Source organism: Nyctereutes procyonoides, unplaced genomic scaffold (genome assembly GCF_905146905.1).
Source record: "Nyctereutes procyonoides isolate TBG_1078 unplaced genomic scaffold, NYPRO_anot_genome, whole genome shotgun sequence".
Taxonomy (NCBI): domain Eukaryota; kingdom Metazoa; phylum Chordata; class Mammalia; order Carnivora; family Canidae; genus Nyctereutes; species Nyctereutes procyonoides.
In genome coordinates this window covers 73,812,867-73,835,083 of record NW_026575140.1, presented here as the reverse complement: position 1 = coordinate 73,835,083, position 22,217 = coordinate 73,812,867, and the positions used below count along the sequence as shown (strand labels likewise).

Here is a 22,217-nt window from a genome sequence, read left to right as displayed (position 1 = left end):
AAGCCTTCCTCAGCAGGAAGGGCCTGGCACTCACACACACGTGGGCTCACACGTGCACGCACTTTCCCTTTCTGACACATACCTAACCTTACAGCCCTCTCCCGTGGGCACCTGCTCGCAGGTCCCCACGCACCCTCTCACCTCACCCAGCTGCAGTCTGGCACCCAGACCATTGTGACGGGCCTCTTCCCTTGCTCTGTCAGCCCTGATTCACTTTACTGGTGATCCCGAGGATGGGGTCCCGCTACATCACACCTCCAGTGACTCTCCCTTGTCCATTACTAAGGACAGGGGCCGGGCTCTGGTGCTCAGGCTCTCATAACCTGGCTGTGGCTACGCTCCCAGCACTGTCCCCAGATGGCCAACCCTGTCTGCCTATGCTCAGGCCCTGCCTGGAAAGAGCCCTCACCCCAGCCCAGCTGAGCGGGGACTTGTGGCCTTGGGAGACACACAGGCTTGGGTTCTTATCTGGGTTCTGGAGCTTCCTAGTTTTCTTAACTTTCTAAGCCTTGGTTTCTTTATCTGTCAAATGAGCACAAGGACACTGGGGATGAGCTCTGTAAGGTGCTGTGCTGGGTGCCTGGTGCAGGGCCAGCAGTAGACACTGGCAGCTATGATGATAACGATGGTAGTGATGGTATTATTATGAGAAGGGAGTAACTACTGTTCTATCAGCCTTTGAGGCTCCTCTCGAGTGCTCATTCTTTCAAGTAGTTTTCCCCAGTTCCCAGTACACAGAAATACTCTCCTCTTCCCTGGTCTGCTGAGTACACGGCCTACCGTGCGTGCATTTTAGCTATGTCTGTACGTGCCTTCACCCCTCCACCTTCCTGACCTCTTCAAACTTTATTTATTTTTTAAAAGATTTTGTTTATTTATTCATGAGAGCCACACAGAGAGAGGCAGAAACATAGGCAGACACCCTGTGGGGAGCCTGATGCAGGATTCGATCCCAGGACCCCGGGATAACGACCGGAGCCAAAGGCAGACGCTCAACCACTGAGTCACTCAGGCGCCCTTTCCTGACCTCTCCAAAGGCAAGCCCTGTCCCCCACCCAGTGCCTGGCATGGCACTGGACACATGGAGAAAGTCCAGTGAGCATGTGGGAACTGAACATATGGGAAAAAGTCCTCACCCACTAGGAGGTGTTGAAAACCCACTGGTCCCTCAGAGCTGTCTCCCTGCCCATTGCCCATACCCAGGTACACACCACACAGTCTTAAGGTGAACCTTCCTTTATGCCCATGCATCCTCTCAGTGTGCTCAGTTTCTTTGGTAGAGTCCAGAAAACCAGGATTTGACCCCCATCTGAGCTCTGGAGGCCTCTAAAGGTCTGGTTCTAAAGTCGGTGGAGGGAAGCTGTTTCCTCCTAGTGTTTTGGTGGGTGGGACTTGACAAAGCCCCAGGGAGCAGAAATGAGGCAGTGGAAGAGAGGGGCTCGAGAGAGGTTTTTAATTCCTTGCATTTGATAAAATGCATAAAATTCTACACAGATGCTCAGGTTGTTTTGAGCTGGATTGAGTTATAACTACAAGGGATAATGATACCGGCCATCCATTCACTGAGTCAGTGACATTTATTGAGCAGCTACGGTGCTAAGTGCTAGAGCTTCAGAGATGCCTAGCATGTGCCTCTGTCCCCAAGGGGTTCATTGTCTGATGGGAAGACACGCTAGTGATGGCAGTACAGAATGTGGGAAGAGGTGGGGGCCTTGGCTCAGTGGGAACGGGGGAAGGAGGGCATGTGGAGGAGGGAAGGGACAGTGTGTTTCTTGAAATGGAGGCAAACAAGGTTGGGTAAAACCTCCAGCAGTGCGTATGCGCCCACCTTCACCCTCTGGAGATAGGACCAGTTTCCAGGTATGCAGGCCCACGGATTGGGGTCTGTCCCCATGCCACTGCCACTCTGAAGCCAGACAGTGTGAATATATGCAGAGTACTCTGTAGGCTCAAACACTCAGGCCAGGGCTGTGCTCTCCAGGAGCTGGGCTGGGGGGGTTGGAGAAGCACAAGGGGACTGGTCAAGCAGCCTGGTACTGTGGTCTGACTATGGGCAGGGTGACGTGGGCCTGGCCCCAGGCCTCTGGCCCTGGCAGCCGCTCTGAGTTTCTGTTTCAGCCTCTGCGACGGCTTGTCTGGCCTCTCTTGAATGGGCCTTTGTCGGGAGGCATGTGGAGGAGGTGATCCCACTGCTGGCCTGACTCACTCATGTCTGCGCAGCCTGCTGGGGCTCTGGCCTGGGGCTTCTGTGCAGTGCTGCCCACTCTCCAGATTCCCGGGAACTGGATGAAGTTCCCCTGAGGGAAGGGCCCAGGCCCCTGTGCTTGCACTCAGCAGGCAGGAGTCCTGCTGTCTGACTCACTCTGAGCAACCTCATTGGCCTGTGCTGGGCTGGCCACACAGTATCTGCTCTATGCACCTGCCTCTGAGGGCTGTCCGGAGCAGCCCATGGGGTAAGGGCTGGCATGGCACTCTGAAGACTCACGATTGGCAGTGACGGGGTGTGGGGAGGGGGCGCAGGGAACAGCAGGGCACTGTGCTCCCACTGGTGGATCTTTCCAGAGAAATTCTTAGAAACCAGGCCTGTGTTTGTGATTTGTGAACTCTATGTATCCCTTTCTAAGGAATATTAGGCCTTATTTCCTCTTCTGGTTAGTTCTTTTCTTCCTTTGACCATGTTCTCTGCCCCAGAAGGAACTCCACGCTAGAGATAAGGTGCCCCTGGGTTAAAATAATTTGTCTTTACATAATAAAGGAGCTTTGTCCTGGATTGGGTCTGGGCTCTAGAGAAACAGCTTCGAGACTTGGGGACCTGTGGGTGCACCGTCCTCCATGAGTGAAGGATGTCAGGGGCAGACCCAGAGATGGAGCCATGTGGGGAGGCCCGCCAGGCCTGAGGGCCCCCCGCAGTGCAATGAGAGGGACCCAATAGGAACCACCCTGGGAGGGGTCAGTATAATGATGGTCTGGGCCCAGGGCCCTGCCATGCTGGTAGGCTATCCAGCTGCCTTGAGGCAGTACAGGGAATTCAGTAAAGTGTCACAGCCGCTGTCAGCCCCTTGGGCCTCCTACAGCGTCACTGTCCTTTGCTCTCTCTTCCATCCCAGGCTTTGAATCCTCTCTGTTCATCAGCTGCTCTTTGGAACTTTGTAAGGGGGCCAAACATTTCAAGTTGGGTTATTAAACAGAATAATTGATATTTAATGTTAATTTGAGGGGCACTTAAAATGCAAATCAAGGGAACAGGTTGCATTTTCCTCTGGAGGCCACAGATCCATCAGTGACCTCTGGTTGGACCCAAAGCACTTGTTTTAAACGCAGCTGTAAAAGCCTTTGCTGGATTTTGGCTCTGTGATTCTGAACCATAAAAGCCTGGCTGCTATTACAGGAGCATCAGACACCATGAACAGGGCACAGGGCTCCACACTGCTTTGCCAGGAAGGTGAACAGATGTGGGAGTGATGGGAGGGGGTTGGAGGCTGTTTTGTTTTTAACTGAACTTAAAATTTTGTATTATTATTTTTTAAAGATTTTTTTTTTTATTCATAAGAGACACACAGAGAGAGGCAGAGACACATGCAGAGAGAGAAGCAGGTTCATGATGGGGACTCGATCCCAGGACCCTGGGGTCATGACCTGAGCCGAAAGCAGACGCTCAACCACTGAGCCACCCAGGTGCCCCTTGCGTTATTTTTTTTTTTAACAGATTTTATTTTATTTTTTGAACAGAATCTGGGTTAGGGTTGCTGAACAATGACAAATTTACCAAAAAATCAAGCAGATAGTACAGAGAGATCCAATATAATCCCCCCTGCACACAGTTTCCCCAAGTTTTAACATCTCATGTTAGTGTGCTACATCTGTCACAATCGAGGAATCAACACTGATACGTTACTATTAACTACAGTCCATACTTCATTCAGATTTCTTCAGTTTTTACCTAATGTCCCTCTTCTGTTCCAGGAGCACCACGCCCCACAGAGTTGTTCTGTCTCCTTAGGCTCCTCTTGGCTCTGACAGCTTCTCAGACCTGCCTGGTTTTTGATGACCTTGACAGTTTGGGGGAGGAGGCTCACGTCGATTGCAGGATACCCCTGTCTGATGTTTTTCTCGTGACTCGACTGAGCTTATTGATTTGGGGGAGGAAAATCACAGGGGTGAGATGCTACTTTGATCGCATCACGTCACCATCAAGGGCACGTACTATCAGCGTGAATCATCATTGTTGATGTTCCCCCACACGCACCCCCCAGCACAATTCCAGGGCCTGCTGATTAGAGCTGGGCTCTTTCAGACATCAGTCTGTCAGCTAGCCCTTGCTCGCTGTCCCACCTCAGCTCTTGCAAGTCATGGGGTAGCACAGAGGCTTTTCAGCCCTGAGAGCTTCATTAAGGTGAGCATAAAACAGCAAGTGCCATGTGCCAAAGCAGTGCTGACGACAGGCAACAGGTGCTCGCTGAGTCTGGGGAAAGATGAAGACAGCCAGTCCATAGGCCGGGGTGGTAGTTGGACCAGGACAACTTTCTCAACTTTGGCTGTGCATTGGTGGAGGCATTCTAAGTGGTGGGAACAGAATATACAGAGGCGTGGAGATCAATGCATGCTTGGCAGGAGACAGGAATCGACTATCTTAGCTGAAAGCATGGAAGAAAATACTGGAAGGGAAGAAAAAGGCCTAGACCTAGAGATATTTATGTGCCACAATAAAAAGTTTCTATTTTTAAAAAAATGGATGGGATACTAGGGCACTGTGAATGCGTTTGAGTTTGAGAGGGAAGTAATCAGAATGCCAATTAGATAACTCAGGCAGTAGTCAGTCTGTCTGGGACAGACAGACAGGAGGGGGTTGAAGGTGAGGGCAGCTGTTGCAATGTGAGGCAAGCTGCTGCAGCCACCAGGGGAGTGGCAGTGAAGGTTCTGGAGTGGATCGAGCCATTGGAAGAAAAGGCCAGATCAGAGAGATACTGCAGGAGTCAGCATGGCTGGGACTCTGCCGAAGATAGAGTGTGCAGGCTGGGAGGCTGGGAGGAAACCTGTGGACGGGGTTAGACGGTAAGCTCCTGGAGGGGGACTGTGTCATTCTAGTACCCTCAGTGATAGTTCTCGGCTGTCAATAAAGGTTCATTAACTTGACTCCTAGAAAGGTACTAGTGCCACTCCTTCCAAAGTTACACCTTGGAAGGGGCAACATTACCTTTCTGTGCTCCATCTACATGCAGGCAGATCTGAGCTGTCTGGAGAGCAGTCTGATTTCAAAGCTCCGGCGACAGTGTCAGTGACCATTGGGATGGGAAGTTATTTACCTCTAAAAAGAAGCATTTGGTGAAATTAAAACATCTTCCCTTGGGAGAATGTTGTGGGTGGGGGTCTGATTTGGAGTGGGACTGGTCTTCAGTTCTATACCCTGATCTGATTCTGAGCCACACCAGAGAAAAAGCAGGGTTGGCAGCTGGGCAGCCCCCTCTGAAAGGCTGCCAGGGGCCGGGCTGGTAGTTCTGTGGGCTTCCCGAAGCTCCAATGGACAGGATCACCTACAACTCGCTGGGTACACTGTCCTGCTGTGGCATAAATGCTCTGGTGTTCTGCAGGGCAGAGCCGGGTGCCCAGCAGCTGTCGAGAGGGGCGGAGGCTGAGGAGGGAGACCAGGGTGCCTCGGCTGGGATGGGGGCAGAGGTGTGAGCCGCTGGGGTCCAGCGCTGGCTGACGGCCAGGCCTCCCCTCTCCTCCCAAGGGGCTGCCCAGGCAGTATTGGGCAGAGTTGGGCAAACAAGAATGACATCGTGCATGCTGAAGTTAGACAGACCTAGCTAACTTTATTTGGGCTATTCTCATCCTGGTTTTTCCCTTGGGTCAAGGTCAGAACACTCCCATCAAAAGAGCCCACCTTGGACTTGGGTCAAGGTCAGCATTTTCATTTCCCTGAGTGCCCCTGCATTGCCACAGCAGCCAGGGAGCATCCAGAAAGAGTGGAAGGGCACGGTTGGCATTTGGCCCCCACAGAGTAAGGAGCCGTTGCCTGCGATGCCACTGTTTGCTGTGGGTTGTGGGCAAGTCACTTGACTGTGGGCCTTGCCGCTTCGGATCTGTAAAATGGCAGGTACCCAACATCACATGTGGTGGTGATATTCCTGTGAGCGAGTGCTTGTGAAGTTGTCTGGCAAGTAGGCTGTCTTACAAATGGTCAGCGTTATCGACACCACCATTTCCACCTCCTGCCCCTACAGCCGCCAGGGCAGGGATCAGGAGCAGGGAGGGGGGAACACACAAAATAGAGTTGCTCCCCTTTCCTCTTACAGCAGCCACCCCCCCTCAGGGGTCCAGGGAGGAAGAGTCTCTGTCCTGGTATATCTTGTCCTGGTGTCCCCTAAACCCAAGAGGTGGGACGGTTAGGGCTGCCTTTAGACATGGTACCCCAGTTCTGCAGACATCTGCATGACCCTGCCTGTGAGTCTCAGGGCCCAGCCCTCCCTGGAGGACACACTGAAGGGGCTTCTCGTGGAGACAGTGGCTTCTCCCAGAAGGACTTTGGGTTCAAAAAAAGACTGGGCATCGGGGCGGGTTCCTGGGTATCTCCAGGGCTGGGCCTCAGGCTCCCGTACCCTGTCCAGCAGAGAGCACGCGCCTTCAGTTGGGCAGCAGCCCTGTAGCCGGGGGGCAGTGGGGGGCTCCAGATGCTTTCCCCTGGAGCAGCAGCTGTCTGTTGACCTCCGCCCCGCCCTCCCCCCCAACCCTCCCCTCCACCATAGTGCATTTTCCTTTCTCTGCTCTTTGGAGCATCTGCAGGACTAGGGCCTGCAGGGGGAGGGTGGAGGCCCCCTAGGGCCTTACAGGGAGGACAGCAGCTCGGAGGCTTGTTCACGGTTTCTCCAGAGCAGACCCTCTGGTCTCTCAGTCGTCCCCACCTCTCTGCTTTGCCACCTGTGTTGCCTCTTCTCCTTCCCTCTCATTTCTATCTCTGCAGGGATTCTGGCCCCAGACGGACCTCGGCTCATCATGTGGCCTCTTTGTCCCCCCTGTGTCAGCCTCTCTTGTATACTTCCCTTTGGGCACACTTTCTCTTCCTCTAGGATTTCCTTCCTCTTCTGGTACCTCAGGCCTTCTGTGTATCTTGCTGCCGTGTCTCTGGATGTGGGCTGCCCCGTTGTGGACAGCATGTCACCAGCTCTGGCTGCCCTGGTGACACCTGCTCTCCCCATGCCACTTGGCTGCGACCCTGGGTGACAGTGGAGGTTTCTCTTGGGGCAGGACAAGGCAGTGGCTCGGGCGGGGGGGGGGGGGACTTTTGAGCCCGTCCAGCCCTGCTCTGACTGTGTCTGCTGCAGGCCGAGGCCCTTCCCCACCAGTCAGGAGGATGCTAGAGCCTTCCAGAGCTTGGAGGAAGAAAGCAGGGGAGGGAGAAGAAGGGACCAGGGCTCTTCCTCCGGGTTCCAGCTCCTTCTCTTTTTCTCTTCTCCATTTTCCGTGAGAAAGTAGAAGAGCATGGAGGGGGAGCTGAGGGAAGAGTCGCGGAGTGATCACAGTCATAATGCTGGTGCTTAAAGAATAGTCCTGTTTGCCCGACACAGAGCTCAGCTCCAGCATGACAGCTCTTGTTGTGGCAAAGAGCAGAAAACCAGCTCCATCCTGGTTGGACAAGGCAGGTATCATAGTCAGAGCTGGACTGCGGGATGGGCAGCGCTGGTGTGGGAGCTGTGGGCCAGAGCACTGGACCCAGCCCCAGCCTGTTCCCTGTCCCTTCTCTGCACACCTCTCTCCCCACCAGCTCTTCCCCTGTGGGCTGCTGGCTGACACCCCCACAGCCTCCCTGACCCCCACACCTCACAGCTTGGCAGCCTTGACCCTTCCTCCCTTGGTTCTCATGATATGACAGCCCCTGGGGGAACAATGAGGTCTTGGACCCATTCCTTTTAGCCAGGAGATCTATAGGGTTGGAGTGGGGGAGGAGCCCTCCCCCCTCCAAAAGGAGATGCCCTTCTCAGAAGGGAAGGCTGTGGGCAGGCCAGCAATAATTGCCCATGCACAAAAGTGATTTCTTCTCATCCTCACAGCTCCTGAGATGCATGTTGTTATTCTTGTTCTACGTTTCAGATGCAAAGGCTCCAAGAGGTAGAGTCACTTGCGCAAGGCCACAAAACCACTGAGTGGCAGGGTAGTAGAGTGGTTCAGAGCAAGGACTCTGGAGCCTGATTGTTCGGGTTTAAATCCAGGCTCTGCTACTTCCCAGCTCCAGGACTTTGGGCAAAGTACTTCACTTTCCTGGCCTCAGTTTCTCCATCTGTCTAATGGGGATTATTGTCATCATAGCCACTTTCTAGAACCGCTGTAAGGGTTAAATGAGTTAGTATATTTAAACCACCAAGAACAGTTCTTGGCATGACACAAATGCACCCTAATCAGCTGTGCAATTCTGTAATCTGTTAAAAAAAAATCACCCTCCTGAGTAAACAGCTCTCTATCCAACAAGGGACTATAAATTCTCTCTCAAGGGTGAGCTGGCAGGCGCTGTATATTCACTGTATGAATATGTATGAAGCTAGAGATGCTGGGGAGCTTGGTTGGTGATGTTCACTCAGAGGCTGGAGCGCCCTCTCTTGTGGCCCTCTGTGCAGAGCTCTGCCCATTAGACTGGGGTAGGAGCGAGGGACAGGGTAGGAGCTGCCTGGGGAGCAGGCCCCCTGTCCTCGGGCAGCCCCAGTATGGGTGGCCCACCCAGAGGATGTGAGTCCTCCCCTGCGATGAGTCCCAGGCTCCCAGCGGGAAGCCTACCCGTCCTCCACCAGCAGGGAGGCGCGCAAAACTGGGTTAAAGTCTAGAATCCAGCTGTCACCTGCCAGGGGACTGCACTTTCTCCACCTTGATTTCTTTGCCTTTAAAATGGGTTCGATGGTGGTGCATCGAACCTACTTCATAGGCTATTTATTGTGATTATTACCAGGTCTTGTACCAGTCTAGGCACCCAGACTGGGCTTCAGATATGGGCTTCCTGTCTCAGACTCTTTAGTTTTCACGTTTCCTTCCATGGAGTTTATAGGACTCCTCTGTTCCATGCAGACCTGTGTCCCCTGCCCCAAACCCCCAATTGCCAGCACCTTGCTCATTCCTACCACCAAGTTCACTGCTTCCCACCACGTAGGAGACTCCCCTGTCTTTCCTCCACCTTCCCCTTCACACTTTCGTCAAGGCTGTGCTCCAGGAAGTGCACAGCGTGAGTGGGGACTGGGCTTTGTGGGAGCTGCAAGGAGCCCCAGCGCTGAACATCTCTCCTCAGGAGCTTCGTGGGTGCCCCTCAGCTCCAGGGCACCCAGCTCATGTGCATGGACCCAGGGCAGAGGCATACTGGCCTGGGGGTGGGAGGTGGGCAGCGCTGCCCAGAGGCGTTCAGTCAGCGAGGCTGCAGCTACATCTCAAAGTCCAGATGAGGAAGGGGAATTCTGGGCAGCTTCCCGGGGCCAAAGATGATCAGGAGTCTGGCCTGTATTTTACAGAAACAGATGATGAAGCTCGTGGCCCTGGGCCACTGTGGTTGGGGAGCTCCAGGGTCAGAGTTCAGGACATCCATTTGGGGGTTTGAGACCACAGTGTGGTCCTGGCCTTCCAGGTCACTGGTCAAACACCACATCCTGTAAAGGGGCAAAGACCACATCGTGAAAGCAGCCGAGGTGCAGAGGAGCCGGAGGAGCGCTGGGCTCAGCAGGGAGTGTGGCAAAGTGCCTTCTGAGCTCTTCCAGACACAGCTGTCAAGTAGATGGTTACTGTCCTTTTGTTCTTCGCTTTCTCTTTATTCTCGAACATAAAGCCGTAAGAGAGCATTAGGCTACAGCACCCAAGATGGGAAGCAGAAAGGTGATGAGCAGTTCAGACAGGAAAGGGCCTCTGGTGAGAGTGAGTGCCGAGGATGCCTGGTTGCCCTGGCGTGGATGGGGAAGAGGGGGACATTGGCTGTGGAAACGGGGTACCAGAGAAGATCAAGAATATTCTAACCTTTCCAGCTGAGGCATTATCACACCTACATTGTCATAATGGTACAGCACATTCCAAAGCCAAACCCCGGGTTTGGACAATATCTACTGCCTTGTGCAGGCTACTCCCCCAGCCCCACTCATCAGCATGTGTACCCGAGAAGTACTGGTCCCACCTGTGAGGTGCACGCATGGCCCTTTCACAGAGTCCCAGGTTAAGGAGGCCTGAGAAGCCTGCCGGGGCCATTCCCCCTCTCCAAAAGGCTCTTGACACAAATAGATCAGATAGTCTCATCTGTTTTCCTGCCAGACAGTAAGACTTGCCAATCAACGTCTTAGGCACAGGAAGAACCCACCTCTCTGTCAGTAAGTCAGACCAATTTGTTGGTGATGTTTCTTAGTCCTTAGCTGGCCTTGGACTATTCAGATCTAGGCCACCTGCACCAAGCTCAGGCACACGGCATGGCCAGGATCATTGGAAAGGACTTTCTGTTTTTTTCGTTGTTTTTTTTTCTTCTAATGTTTTTCCCCTCCTGTTTTTTTTCCCTCTCGTTGAGAGACTAAGAGTTGGGCTCCAAGCCTTCTGTAGGTCTCTCTGGATCAATGCCATTGCTCACCGTCCAGAAGCCACCACTGTCCCCCTGAATGTCTCTGGTCAAATGTGGTCTTCCATTGGAGAGCTGAGGAGCCTGTCAGGGGCTTCCCTCCTACCCTCCTCTCTTGGCCCTGGTGGCCCCCATCCCTGCTGGTGCCCTCTCTTCTTCTCTGCCACCCTCATGGCCTCCTGTCCCTCAACCCTGGCCTGCCCAGGTCCCAGTCCCAGCACACCAGAGCCCGAGACAGGAGCCGCCAACAGCTGTGTGGCCTGCCTGGCTGCGTGAGTCGGCTGCATCACTGCTCTGTTGGGGCCTCAGTCTCCTCAAATAAAAACTAAGAGCTTTCATCTCCATCGTTCTAACCCTGGCGTGCTGCGATGCTGGCTCCATCTGGTAAACCTCACATCTTGGGTTTTATCCTATTTATACACAGTGCAGCCTTCTTTTACCAGGTTTCTTTGTGGCAAATTTGGATACATCACAAGCTAAATTACATGCAGTAACAGTCCAGGATAGCCAGTTAGCCTAAACAATGGGGCCCAGGCATTCTGTGACCCTGTGACCCCATCAGAGGGTCCCTTCCAGCATGTCCTGTCTGGGTGGGGGGAGGAGCTCATCTTTATTGGGGGGGATCCTGCCAGGACCCATGCCTTGGTGGTCCCTCTGGGCATGTTTTCCATGGGCTGAGTCTGAAAGAACTCAAATAGGTGAGATGCTCGGGATGGACGGGGTCCAAGGCTTTAGGGGTGGAGGGACGGAGGGATGAGCGTGAGCTAATCAAGTCTCACTGTAATTTGGAGCCTGTGCACTTTAGAGGGAGGTTGTTTTGGACTTATTTTCACAATAGAACCGGGTATACTGCTCTACCTCACTGCTGCATGGAATCAAAACTAATAGAGCATGTTGCTATATCATCAACTAGTGGCTGCTTTTTCTGAGCAGCTTTTACCCAGCAATTATGTGAAATTATGTGACTCAGAATGGAAAGATAATCGCCAGAGAAACTCTTCTGATTGCTTTCTCCGGCACATGCAGAGAGCGACTCTGCAAAAGGCAGGAAGGCCAGGGAACAACACTGACACGGGAGGGCTCCAGCCGTTGACCAGTGTGGACAGAACAGAACAGGAGGGGGAAGGGAAACGAGTGGAAATCTGAATTCTTTTTCATGAGATGCTACAGAGGAAGCAGAATGTGGCTGGTCCCATTTTCCAGCTGGGAAGGGAAGTCTAAAGGGTCTAGAAATTCAGAGCTGGGGAGCGGCAGAAAGAGGAGGCATCCAAATCTCCTGGTGATGATGTTTCCCAAACCCCAGGCCCTGAGAGCCACATTCGTAGGCACTGTGCCACCCCCCGCCCCAACACACACAGAGGCCCAGGGCCTCCTATGCACGTGGAGGCTAGTGTGGCCACCTGAGCCCCTTCTCCCAGAGATCCTCCCTCTTCTCTTCCATCTACTTCTTAGACTCTGTAGCCTGGAAGGGAGACTTGTCACTTCTACGCTCAGCACCCACCCTTAGCCAGTCCCAGGCAGTTCTGCTTCCTTTCTGGGAGAGAGAAATGTGTGGTAACTGGGGAGGACTGGGGAGGGCGTGGGCCATGAAGGGCGGTTGTGTGGGAGGGCAGGGAGGCCCAGACTGGGTTTCTTGGTCCAGCAGTGAGAGAAGGACATTGTGTGTCTTTTCAGAGGCTCCGTATGTGTGTTTGGCCACTTGACTCAGGGGCAATGCCAGTGGTACCAATGAGACTTTCAAAAATGGGTGTAGGGGCCAAGAGGCAGCCTGAGGAGGCCTGTGCTGAGGTGTGGCCGTTGTAGGCCAGGCTTGGGCAACAGCTTGGAGGAGCAGGGAGTTGGTCACTTTCCAGATCTGTAACAGTATTTCTTTGAGCTCACTGTAACTTGATCAGAAATGCTTTCCTCAGAACACAAAGACAGGTCTTTACTCTTCAGCTTGGCGTTCGAGATCCTCCACCATCTGACTTATCAGAATTCTCACCATCCACCGCCCATGCTCTACTCAACAGGGTTGTTCACTGTTTGGAAGGTTGCTTACTCTAGAAATGGCAAATACTTGGCAGGTTGCTGGCCCAGCCCTCTCCAGTGCCAGGCAGGCATGACTAAGGGATGAGGCCCTCTCTCTCGATGGACCTCATCCAGAGCCCTTCTGAGGTAGCTGCTTTGGGTAGCCACCATTGAAAGAAGTGCCTTGAGGGTCAACTGGAACTGGACTTGAACTGAGTACTGTTTGTTATTCCTGCCTCCCATTTTCCCTTCTCAGTGCATTGGTTCATGCTGTGTCCTCTGCCAGAATGCCCTTAGTTTCTCTCTTCCTGCCCCGTCCATCAAAATCCAGTCCTCCTTTCAAGGTCCTGTTGAAATGTCAGCTCCTCTGTGAGAATGCCCCTGGTTCCCTTGTGAATTGCCTGTTGTCCCCTTCCCTGCCCCGATGGACTCTCCCTTGTAGTCTCTACCTCTGCCTCTCATAAAGCTCTCATCACTCTTGCTGAGGTGCCAGAGCCTAGTCTGCCAAAACCTGCCAATTCTTGGAAGCTGGGGCTATGTCTTGTTTGTCTCTTTATCTCTTGCAGAGCCCAGAAGAGTATGGCCCTTTCTAGGATTCAGTGTGTGTTTGTAGGATGGACTTGAATCTGAGCAGCTATGGAGGGGATTTGGGAAGTTGATGGAAAGGCATGGCAGGGACAAGTGTGCTGGAATCCTTGACGTGTGTCTTTCCTGCTCCCAGGAGGGACCAAAAACCCTTCTCCTGGCTAGCAGCCAGTACCAGCTGCTGTCCCAACCAAGAGGGAGGGCATTACACTGAGGCTAGAATATGAGATGGCAGGTCAGAATTATTGAGATCACCTTCCAGTCTGTCCACAGAAAGGTGAAATGAAAACATTGCAGATAAACAAAATAACTGAATTTGTAACCAATAGAGCTTCATTAAAGAAAATTCTAAAAAGATGTTCTTGAGGATCAAAGAAAATGTCTTGATGGATGGCTAGGATTCAAAAAGAATCATGAAGACATGGGCTAGTAAATACATTGTATTAGTTATCTCCTGCGGCATAACAAACGAGCCCCAAACAATAGCATTAGTTATCTTGTAAGGTTTCCAAGGCCAGGAATGAGGCAGCAGCTTGGCTGTGTGGTTCTGCTCTGAGTCATTAACGAGGCTGCAGTCAGGCTGTCAGCCAGGGGGGCAATCATGTGGAAGCTTGGAGGATCTGCCTCCAAGCTCACTTACGTGGTTTGTGGCAGGTATACTTCCCTGAACTGAGGCCCTCTGTTTTCTGCCACGTGGGCCTCTCCACAGGGATGCCTGAATATCCTTAAGACATGGCAGGTGATTTTTCCCTAAGAGCAAGCAATCCGAGAGAGAGAGAGAGAGAGAGAGAGAGAGAAAGCCATGGTGCCTTTTGTAATCTATTGGAATGACACATTAATTCCACTGTGTTTTATTGGCCACACAGTGCAGTGTAGAAGGGAACTCTACAAGGCTGTCAATTCCAGGGGGTACTGGAGACCAACACATGCGTAAATCAAAACAAACGTGTTTCCATGAAACATAAATACTAATATCTATGTCATAGAATTAAAAAAAGAACTGAAAGCTTTACAATAATAGCATATATGTTAGGGGGGAGGTGGTTTGTATTTTTGTATTTTTCAGGAACGGTATTATACCTAGTAAGTATGATACCTTTTAACGTTAGACTTTTACAGTCTTTGTTAACTCAAATACTGTCTTAGTCTCCTTGGGCAGCTATAATACAGGATCATAGACTAGGTGACTGATTCAATAATAGAGGTTTATTTCTCACAGTTCTAGAGGCTGTAAATTCAAGGTCAAGGTGTGCTGGCAAATTTAGTGTCTGATGAGAGCCTTCCTCCTGAGTCACAGATGGCCATCTTCTCACTGAGGCCTCACTTAGTGGGAGAGGCGAGAGAGTTCTCTTTTATAAGGGCACCCATACTGTTCGTGAGGGCTCTCCCTCAGGACCTAATCACCTCCCAAAGGCCCATCTCTAAATATTTCACATTGAGAATTAGGTTCCAGTACATGAATTTGGGGTACACAAACAGTCCATAGCAAACACACGTGGTAAAGTTCCAAAGCTCACTATTAAGACTAGCAATAGCATGTATAATTGCTCAACCAGTAGAGGGAGACTGAATAAGAAGAAAAAAAATTAGTCAAAAATAAGAAAAAAAAAAAGTCAAAAGAGAAACAATTTGGACCAAATATATCAGTCAATAGTCATAATAAAGTTAAACAGGATAAAATTGGCAGTTAACAGAAATTATCAGGTGGGTTTATTTTTTATTTTTATTTTTTGGAATTTTTTTTTAAATGTAGGTTTTTGCCATTTGTAAGTTGATAAAATGCACATAATACATAAGGACACAGGAAGGTAGAAAGTGAAATAGAATATAAGAGAGAGGATCACTATATAATCCTAAAGGATCCAACTCACAGGCCTATATAAGAATTTTAAACTTTCTTTTAGAATATTGTAAGAAACACAGTGATAAATATGTAAATCCTTCTTCATAGAGGTAGCTTTTAAAGCACCTACCTTAATTTTTGATAGGCCCAACAGTCAAAAAAGAATACGAAAATATATAGATATATAAATAACACAGTTAATAATCTTAATTTGTTGGGCACACAGAACTTTCTTGCCAAGAATCAAGGAATTCACAGTCTTCTAATAAATGAAATATAATTTTTAAAATAACTAACCATATAATAGGTCAGTAAATTTTGAGGCATCTGTATCCTCAGACCATGTTTTCTGACCACAGTGCACGTCAGTTAGAAGTCGATTACAAAGGTAAGTTTTAAAAATCACTATACTTTTGGACATTTAACACACAAGGTTTCATAATTCTTGGTAAGAAATCATGGTACAGGGGATCCTTGGGTGGCTGGCTCAGTGGTCAGGATCGAGTCCCGCATTCAGGCTCCCTGCATGGAGCCTACTTCTCCCTCTGCCCATGTCTCTGCCTCTCTTTCTCTCTGTGTCTCTCATGAATAAATAGAATCTTTAAAAAAAAAAAAAAAGAAATAAATCATGGTGCAAATTTAAAGTACTAAAAACTAAACAATAATCCAAAAACCACATTTCAAAGCTCGTATGTTGGGGTGAAAGTGGCATTTAGAGGATTATAGTCTTTGATGCTGATATTAGAGAAGAAAGGCTAATTATTAATGAACCAAGTATCCATCATAAGAAGATAAATATAAAGAAAGAATAATAGGATAAAGTCAAAGAACACATAAGGGCAGAATGAAGGACAATTTAAAACACAGTAAAGGGGATCAGCAAAACCAAGAGCCGGTTCTTGAAAAGACATGAAATAGGTGAACATCTGGTAGAAGGTGAAGAAAAAAGAGCGCCATCACAAATAAACAATGTTAGGAATGCAAAAAAGAGAAATAACCACAGATCCAACAGAAATGAGTGGTTTCTTTCATTTCTTTTCTTTTTTTTTTTTTTTTTTAAGATTTCATCTATTTATTCACAAGAGACACAGAGAGAGAGAGAGCGAGGCAGAGACACAGGCAGAGGGAGAAGCAGGCTCCATGCAGGGAGCCTGATGTGGGACTTGATCCCTGGTCTCCAGATCACACCCGGGGCTGAAGGTGGAGCTAAACCGCTGAACCACCCGGGCTGCCCAAATGAGTGGTTTCTAAAGATACATAGAAAATACCATAAACAACTTTATGGCAATAAATTTGAAAACAGAAAAGAGCACATTGCTATAAAAATTATACTCATTAAATATGTACAAGAAGAAGAGAAATCTGAAGAATGTCATGGCCATTAATGAATTGAAAAAGCAATCGAAAATCCCCCCACAAAGAAAAGACTAACATGATTTTTATCATTTAGTTCTACCAGACAGTCAAAGAACAGATTATCTCAGTCTTCTGTAAACTCTTCCAGGGAATAACAAGAGAAGAAATACTTGCTCTGTGAGGCCAGGACTACCACATTACCAGGCAAGGTCAACACAATAAAATAAAAATTGCAGCCCAATTTTACTCATGCACATAAGTGCAAAAATCCTAAACAAAATACCAGCAAACCAAATCCATCTATTTACTAAGAAGACAATGTATTGGTCTTATCCCACCAATGCAAGGATGATTTGACATTAGATGACCCATGCACATAATTTATTTCATTGATAAAGGTAGAAACTATAGATATAGAACACTCATTCATAATTAATGTAAAACAGAAACATCTTGGAGAACCAGGATTAGAGGGGGGATTTTAAAATATTAGAAGAAATCTATTTAAAATCAGTAATTCCCTCTTTTTATGGCTGAACAATATTTCATTGTATATATGCCACATTTTCTTTATCATTCCTCACCATGCACACAAAAGATAATTATGTGAGGTGATGGAGGTGTTAACTGATCTTATTGTGGCAATATTTTGCAGACTAAACATGCATCAGATAAATCATCACACCTTAAACAACACAATGTTAGATGTCATATCACAGTAAAGCTGAAAAAAATTAAAAATAAACACACATAAAAATGAAATACAAGTAAAAAATAAAACCAGTAATAAGACTGCATGTATGTGAGTGTGTGTGTTCAGTATTACTGCTTCTATTCTACATTTTACTGTAAGGCCTAGCAGGACAGAAGAAATGAAAATCAACAGTGTAAGCATTGGCAAAGAAGAAACAGCACTGTGTCATCTGCAGATGATATGTCAGAGAAAACCCAAAGGAATCTATAGGTAAATTATTAGAAATAATAAGAGTTTAGTGAGATTATTGGATTTAAGATCAATATGCACAAATCAATTACCTTTCTCTACACCAGAAAAAATTAGAAAACACACACAAGAGATAGCATTTAAAATAACAATAAGAAGTAAAAGGCACCTAGGAATAAGTCTAGTAGATGTGCAAGACCTATATGAAAGCATTTATAAAACTGTTATAGGACATTAAAAAGGACATAAACCAATGAAAAGACTCAAGATTACAGGAATACTGGTTCTCCCCAGGTGGTTCTACACATAGATCCATTGAAGTTGCAATGAGAACTCCCAACAGTTTTAGATAAATTTGACAGTCTGATTCTAAAATTCATATGTAAATTTTAGACCAAATATAGACCAAAAATAGGGTATTCCTGAGGGAAAAGGGGAAGAGGAAGAGAGAAAAGAGGAAAATGAAGAGGGGAATTTCTTTTACCACATGGGAAGATTGCCATCAGGTTGTAACAATTAGGCATGGATTCTGATGCAGGAACAAATTGACCAATAGGTCAAAAGAGAAGTCGCAGAAATAGAAACACCTGAGTAGAAACCAGGTATATGACGAAAGTGGCCTACATCTCAGGAGGAAAGGTGGGGGACGGGTTGCCAACAAATAGTGCCAGGACGACTGCTTGTCAGTATGGGAAAAAAGTAAAAATTAGATCCCTATCTCATGCTTTACATGAACACCAATTCTGGGTGGAATAAAGATTTAAATGTAAAAGACAAAGCTGCAAAATGTCCAGAAGAAAATTCTTCCTGACTCAGGCTGACAGTACCTTCAACAAGACCCAAAAAATCATCACATTCAATTACATTAGAATTAAGACATTCTGTTCATTGAAAGCAACAAAAGATGAAAAGACAAGCCACTAATTGGGAAGAGACATTTGCAGTACTTAATGACAGAGATTTCGAATCCAGAATACTAAATGAATAATACTAATAATGGCAACCCACTTGAAAAATGAACCAAAGACATGAAAGACACATCACTGCTGAAGGAACAGGAATGGCAAAGAAACAGAAGCCCAAGTCCATTACTGAGTGATCAAATTAAGACCATACTTTGCACCTCTAGATTGGCAGAAAATATGCAGTCTGGCAATATCGAGGATTGATAGGGATGCAGAGTAACAGGGACAGTCATGCAACTGGTAGGATGTGGAAACGGTCACTTGGGAAAACAATTTGCAAGTATTCTGTAAGGTTGACGATTTGCATACCATACCACCCAATGACCTCACTCCTAGGCCTGTCTCTAGAACATACATTTTCCTAATTGCAGAGTGACCCACTCATGGGCCCAGCCTTTTTTTTTTTTAAGTTTTTTTAAATTTTTATTTATTTATGATAGTCACAGAGAGAGAAAGAGAGAGAGGCAGAGACATAGGCAGAGGGAGAAGCAGGCTCCATGCACCGGGAGCCCGATGTGGGATTCGATCCCGGGTCTCCAGGATCGCGCCCTGGGCCAAAGGCAGGCGCCAAACCGCTGTGCCACCCAGGGATCCCGCCTTTTTATTTTAAAAAGGGAAACTATAGGAAATATCAGAGGTTGTCATTCATTTTTAAGTATTATTTTGCAATGTTGTCCCAGGTATATATGAATGTATATTTGCACTGAGTTCCAGCCTAAAAAGTATTTCATATGACAATGATGGCAAAAAATGTGAAAAACAGTGTCTTGCGTGTGTGCCCTGGGCAGTGTGCAGAGAAATGTTCACAGCTGTGTTATTTACAACCACGCAAAATGGGAAAACCAAAAAAGATAATCAAGTGGCAGAGCATGGACAGGATAATTAACCCGCATAGTGGGATACCACACAACCTCAGAAGTGAACGAGCTAGGGTCACGTGTCGTGATGGATGAATCTTAGGAACATAATGTTGAACAAAAAAAGCCAGTCCCGGAAGACTGTAAACAACATAATATCACAATTACAAGTCTCAAAAGAGCTCCACTAAACACCCGTATTAATATCTGTGCGATAAATAGATTTTTAAGAAGAGGAGCAGGAGAGATAGCCAGACAATCAAAGTTCTGAAACCAGCCACGACATCGATGAACCTTGAAAACACGATGCTAAGTGGAAGAAGCCAGATACCAAAGGCTACAGATTGTACGATTCTTCTACATGAAGTGTCTGGAATAGGCGAATCCAGAGAGAGAGAGGGGAGATGATGGTTGTCAGGGACCGGGGGGTGGAGAGAACAGAACAGGAGCAACTGCTGATGGGGACAGGGTTGCTTTCTGGGGTGATGAACGCGTTCTGGAATCAGTGCTGATGGCTGCCCAGTTTTCTGAATGTACTAAAAAGCACTGGATTGTACACTTTTAAATGAGTTTCATGGTATGTGAATTATGTCTTAATCTAAAAATAATGTCTTTGAGTGGGGTGCCTGGGTGGCTCAGTCAGTGACGCATCCGACCTTGGTTTCGGCTCAGGTCATGTTCTCAGGGTCCTGGGATGGAGCCCTGCCTTGCCAGGCTCCGTGCTCAGTGGGGAGTCTCCTGGAGATTCTCTCTCCCTCTGCCCCTCCTCCCGCTCATATGCTTTCTCTTTCTCAAATAAATAAATAAATAAATCTTTTTAAAAAATGCCTTTGAAGAAGAACAAGCCAATGATGACAAATGTATGGGTACCTGTTGTCCAGGATACTGATCACCTGTGGGAGTGAGGCAGAGGGAGGGGGGATGGGTTGGAAGAAAGTACAGGTAAATGCAGCAGGTGTTTGTAAAGGTCTAGTTCTTAAATTACCGGTGTTCGTCTTACTGAGCATCATTATACGCGTGTGCTACATACACTTTTATAGGTACAAAACATGTAAAATTGAAAAGAATTGCAAATCTTAGATGAGATGGCATTAGAAGCAAATTACTGCCTTTTGGTAAACACTTCCTGGGCGGCTTTCTCTCATGGGCCCCGCGGAGCTGGATGCAGTTGTTCTGACCTCTGGTGGCTGAGAGGTGAAGGGCAGCTGGGGCTGCTTGCTTGCGGCCTGAGAGGCAATGGGGGTGATCCCTTGGAGCCAGCATGGTCCTGGCCACTCGATACCGGTCCAGGGTGCAGGCCACTGCCAGGCTCACCCCCATAAAGGGTGGACAGCCTTGTGCTTTTCTAGTTTGGGCTTTTCTCCCCACTTTTCCTTGCTGGCTCATCACCACACTTGTGTAAGCCCAGGAGTGAGGTGTGTGTCATGGCACTGAACTCTGTCCCTGCATGGGACCAGCTGGCCACCTTCCGCCTCCGTCCAGAGGACCCATCCTGGGGACCCTGGCCCCAAAGACAGGGGCTTGATGAGCTCACGAGCAAAAGTCCAGGGAAGCGGAGGTCAGGGTGCTGACACTGAGAACCAGTCTCCACGCTGCCTTTGTTTGACCAAACCACCTTCCTGGAGGAGTATTAACTCCATGAAGCCTGTGGGAAGCGTCGACTCGGGCACTTTAGAGGTGAGGGTGTCGGGCATCTCGGGGTTTACCACATGGAGACCCGTGAACAGCAAGTCTCCCCAGCCCCGTGTGGCTGGCTGGGATAGAGAGGCATTCACTTACCTGCCCCATTCAGTCTCATCAAAGGTGGGAAACCTGGCCGGGAAGTCCCAAACCTCTTGGTGACCTGGAGGTGGCCTCAAGAGGAGGGTGCAGCAGGGGGTCATTACCAAAGCCCTGGGGGCTTTCTGGCTTGGGCATGGAAGAGGCAGCGTGGGCTCTCAAGGAGAGCTCCCTGAGGCTCTGTTGCTCACTCTTCTGCGTGTCCAGCTCAGGCAGGCTCTTCCCCTACAGGATGGGTCAGTCCCTGCGCCTACCGATTGCATTGATTCTGTTGTAGGAATTGAATTAATGCAGGCAGAACTCTCCTTAGGAGTTGGGCAAACGGCAGCTGCTTCAGCTCTATCACTTTCACGGCATCGAGAGTGCTCAGTGTAGAGCTGGGAACCCCACTCAGAGCCCCCTAATCAGGCTGAGGGTTGGGGTGGGGAGTCCCCCATGCAGAGAATGACTTCTCCTCCTCCTCTGTCCGCAGACACCATGGAGGTGGCACTGATCTTTCTGTGCAGCATGCTGGCTCCCACGGTCCTGGCCAGTGGTAAGTCCCCCTCCAGGTCACGACCCTGTGAGACTATAGGGCCGGGCAAGGGGGCTCTCAGAGTCTACATGCCTGATCAGTGATGGCCCGTCCCCACTTTAGTCAGCAGAGAAGGTGCTGGAAGGCAGCAGGTGTTCTCCGAGCCGCCTCCAGCCTGCCCACCCCTCCCCACAGAGTCTAGCAGGCTTTACTGTCAGTCCTCAAGCCTTCCAGGTCTCTGTAGACTGTCGGCCTGAATCTCGGGAGCCCACTCTAGAACCTGACCTTGGTCTCCATTTCCCCGGCTGTAACAAGAGGGTAACAGCCCCTGCCTCGCAAAGGATGTGGATGTGCTGTGGAAGTAGACTCTCATTGGGGTTCTGAGCCGAACCCCCCTCGACTCTCAGGCTGGCCCACCCTTCTCTGCTTCCCCAGGCACCTGTATGGTGCTTCCCAGGAGTCCCTTTGTGAGGAATGAGGACTGGGGGGCTTGGGCGGTATTCGGGAACCAGAGGTATAAGTGTCTTTCTCTTGCCCACACTTGTTTCTTTTTTTCAGCAGCTGAGCAGGAGAATGAGAAGGACCCTTTCCATTATGGTGAGCTTGATGGGAACCCCGGGTGGGGAAGGGGAGGTGTAGCCCCACCCAGGGGAGGGCAAACCATGCTCTTCCCCACCTTCCTCTCATTCCATGTCTCACTCTTGCTCCTTTGATAGACTACCAGACGCTGAGGATTGGGGGCCTGGTGTTTGCCGTGGTGCTCTTCTCGGTGGGGATTCTCCTTATCCTGAGTAAGTTCGT

At 49.0% G+C, this 22,217-nt stretch overlaps 1 protein-coding gene across 2 annotated transcripts in view; it reads left to right on the top strand.

Annotated features, from left to right (window-relative positions):
* The window catches only part of FXYD6 (FXYD domain containing ion transport regulator 6), a 31,156-nt gene that overhangs the window by 4,123 nt on the left and 4,816 nt on the right, over positions 1-22,217 (top strand). Inside the window, exons 2-4 of one of the 2 annotated variants that reach the window (XM_055305244.1) lie at positions 21,375-21,437; positions 21,978-22,013; positions 22,133-22,207. In XM_055305244.1, coding sequence (XP_055161219.1) covers positions 21,380-21,437; positions 21,978-22,013; positions 22,133-22,207 — 169 coding nt within the window. In that variant the 5' untranslated portion in view covers positions 21,375-21,379. Of the gene's footprint in view, positions 1-21,374; positions 21,438-21,974; positions 22,014-22,132; positions 22,208-22,217 lie in introns of both variants that reach the window. The other variant, XM_055305243.1, reaches the window with a different exon arrangement.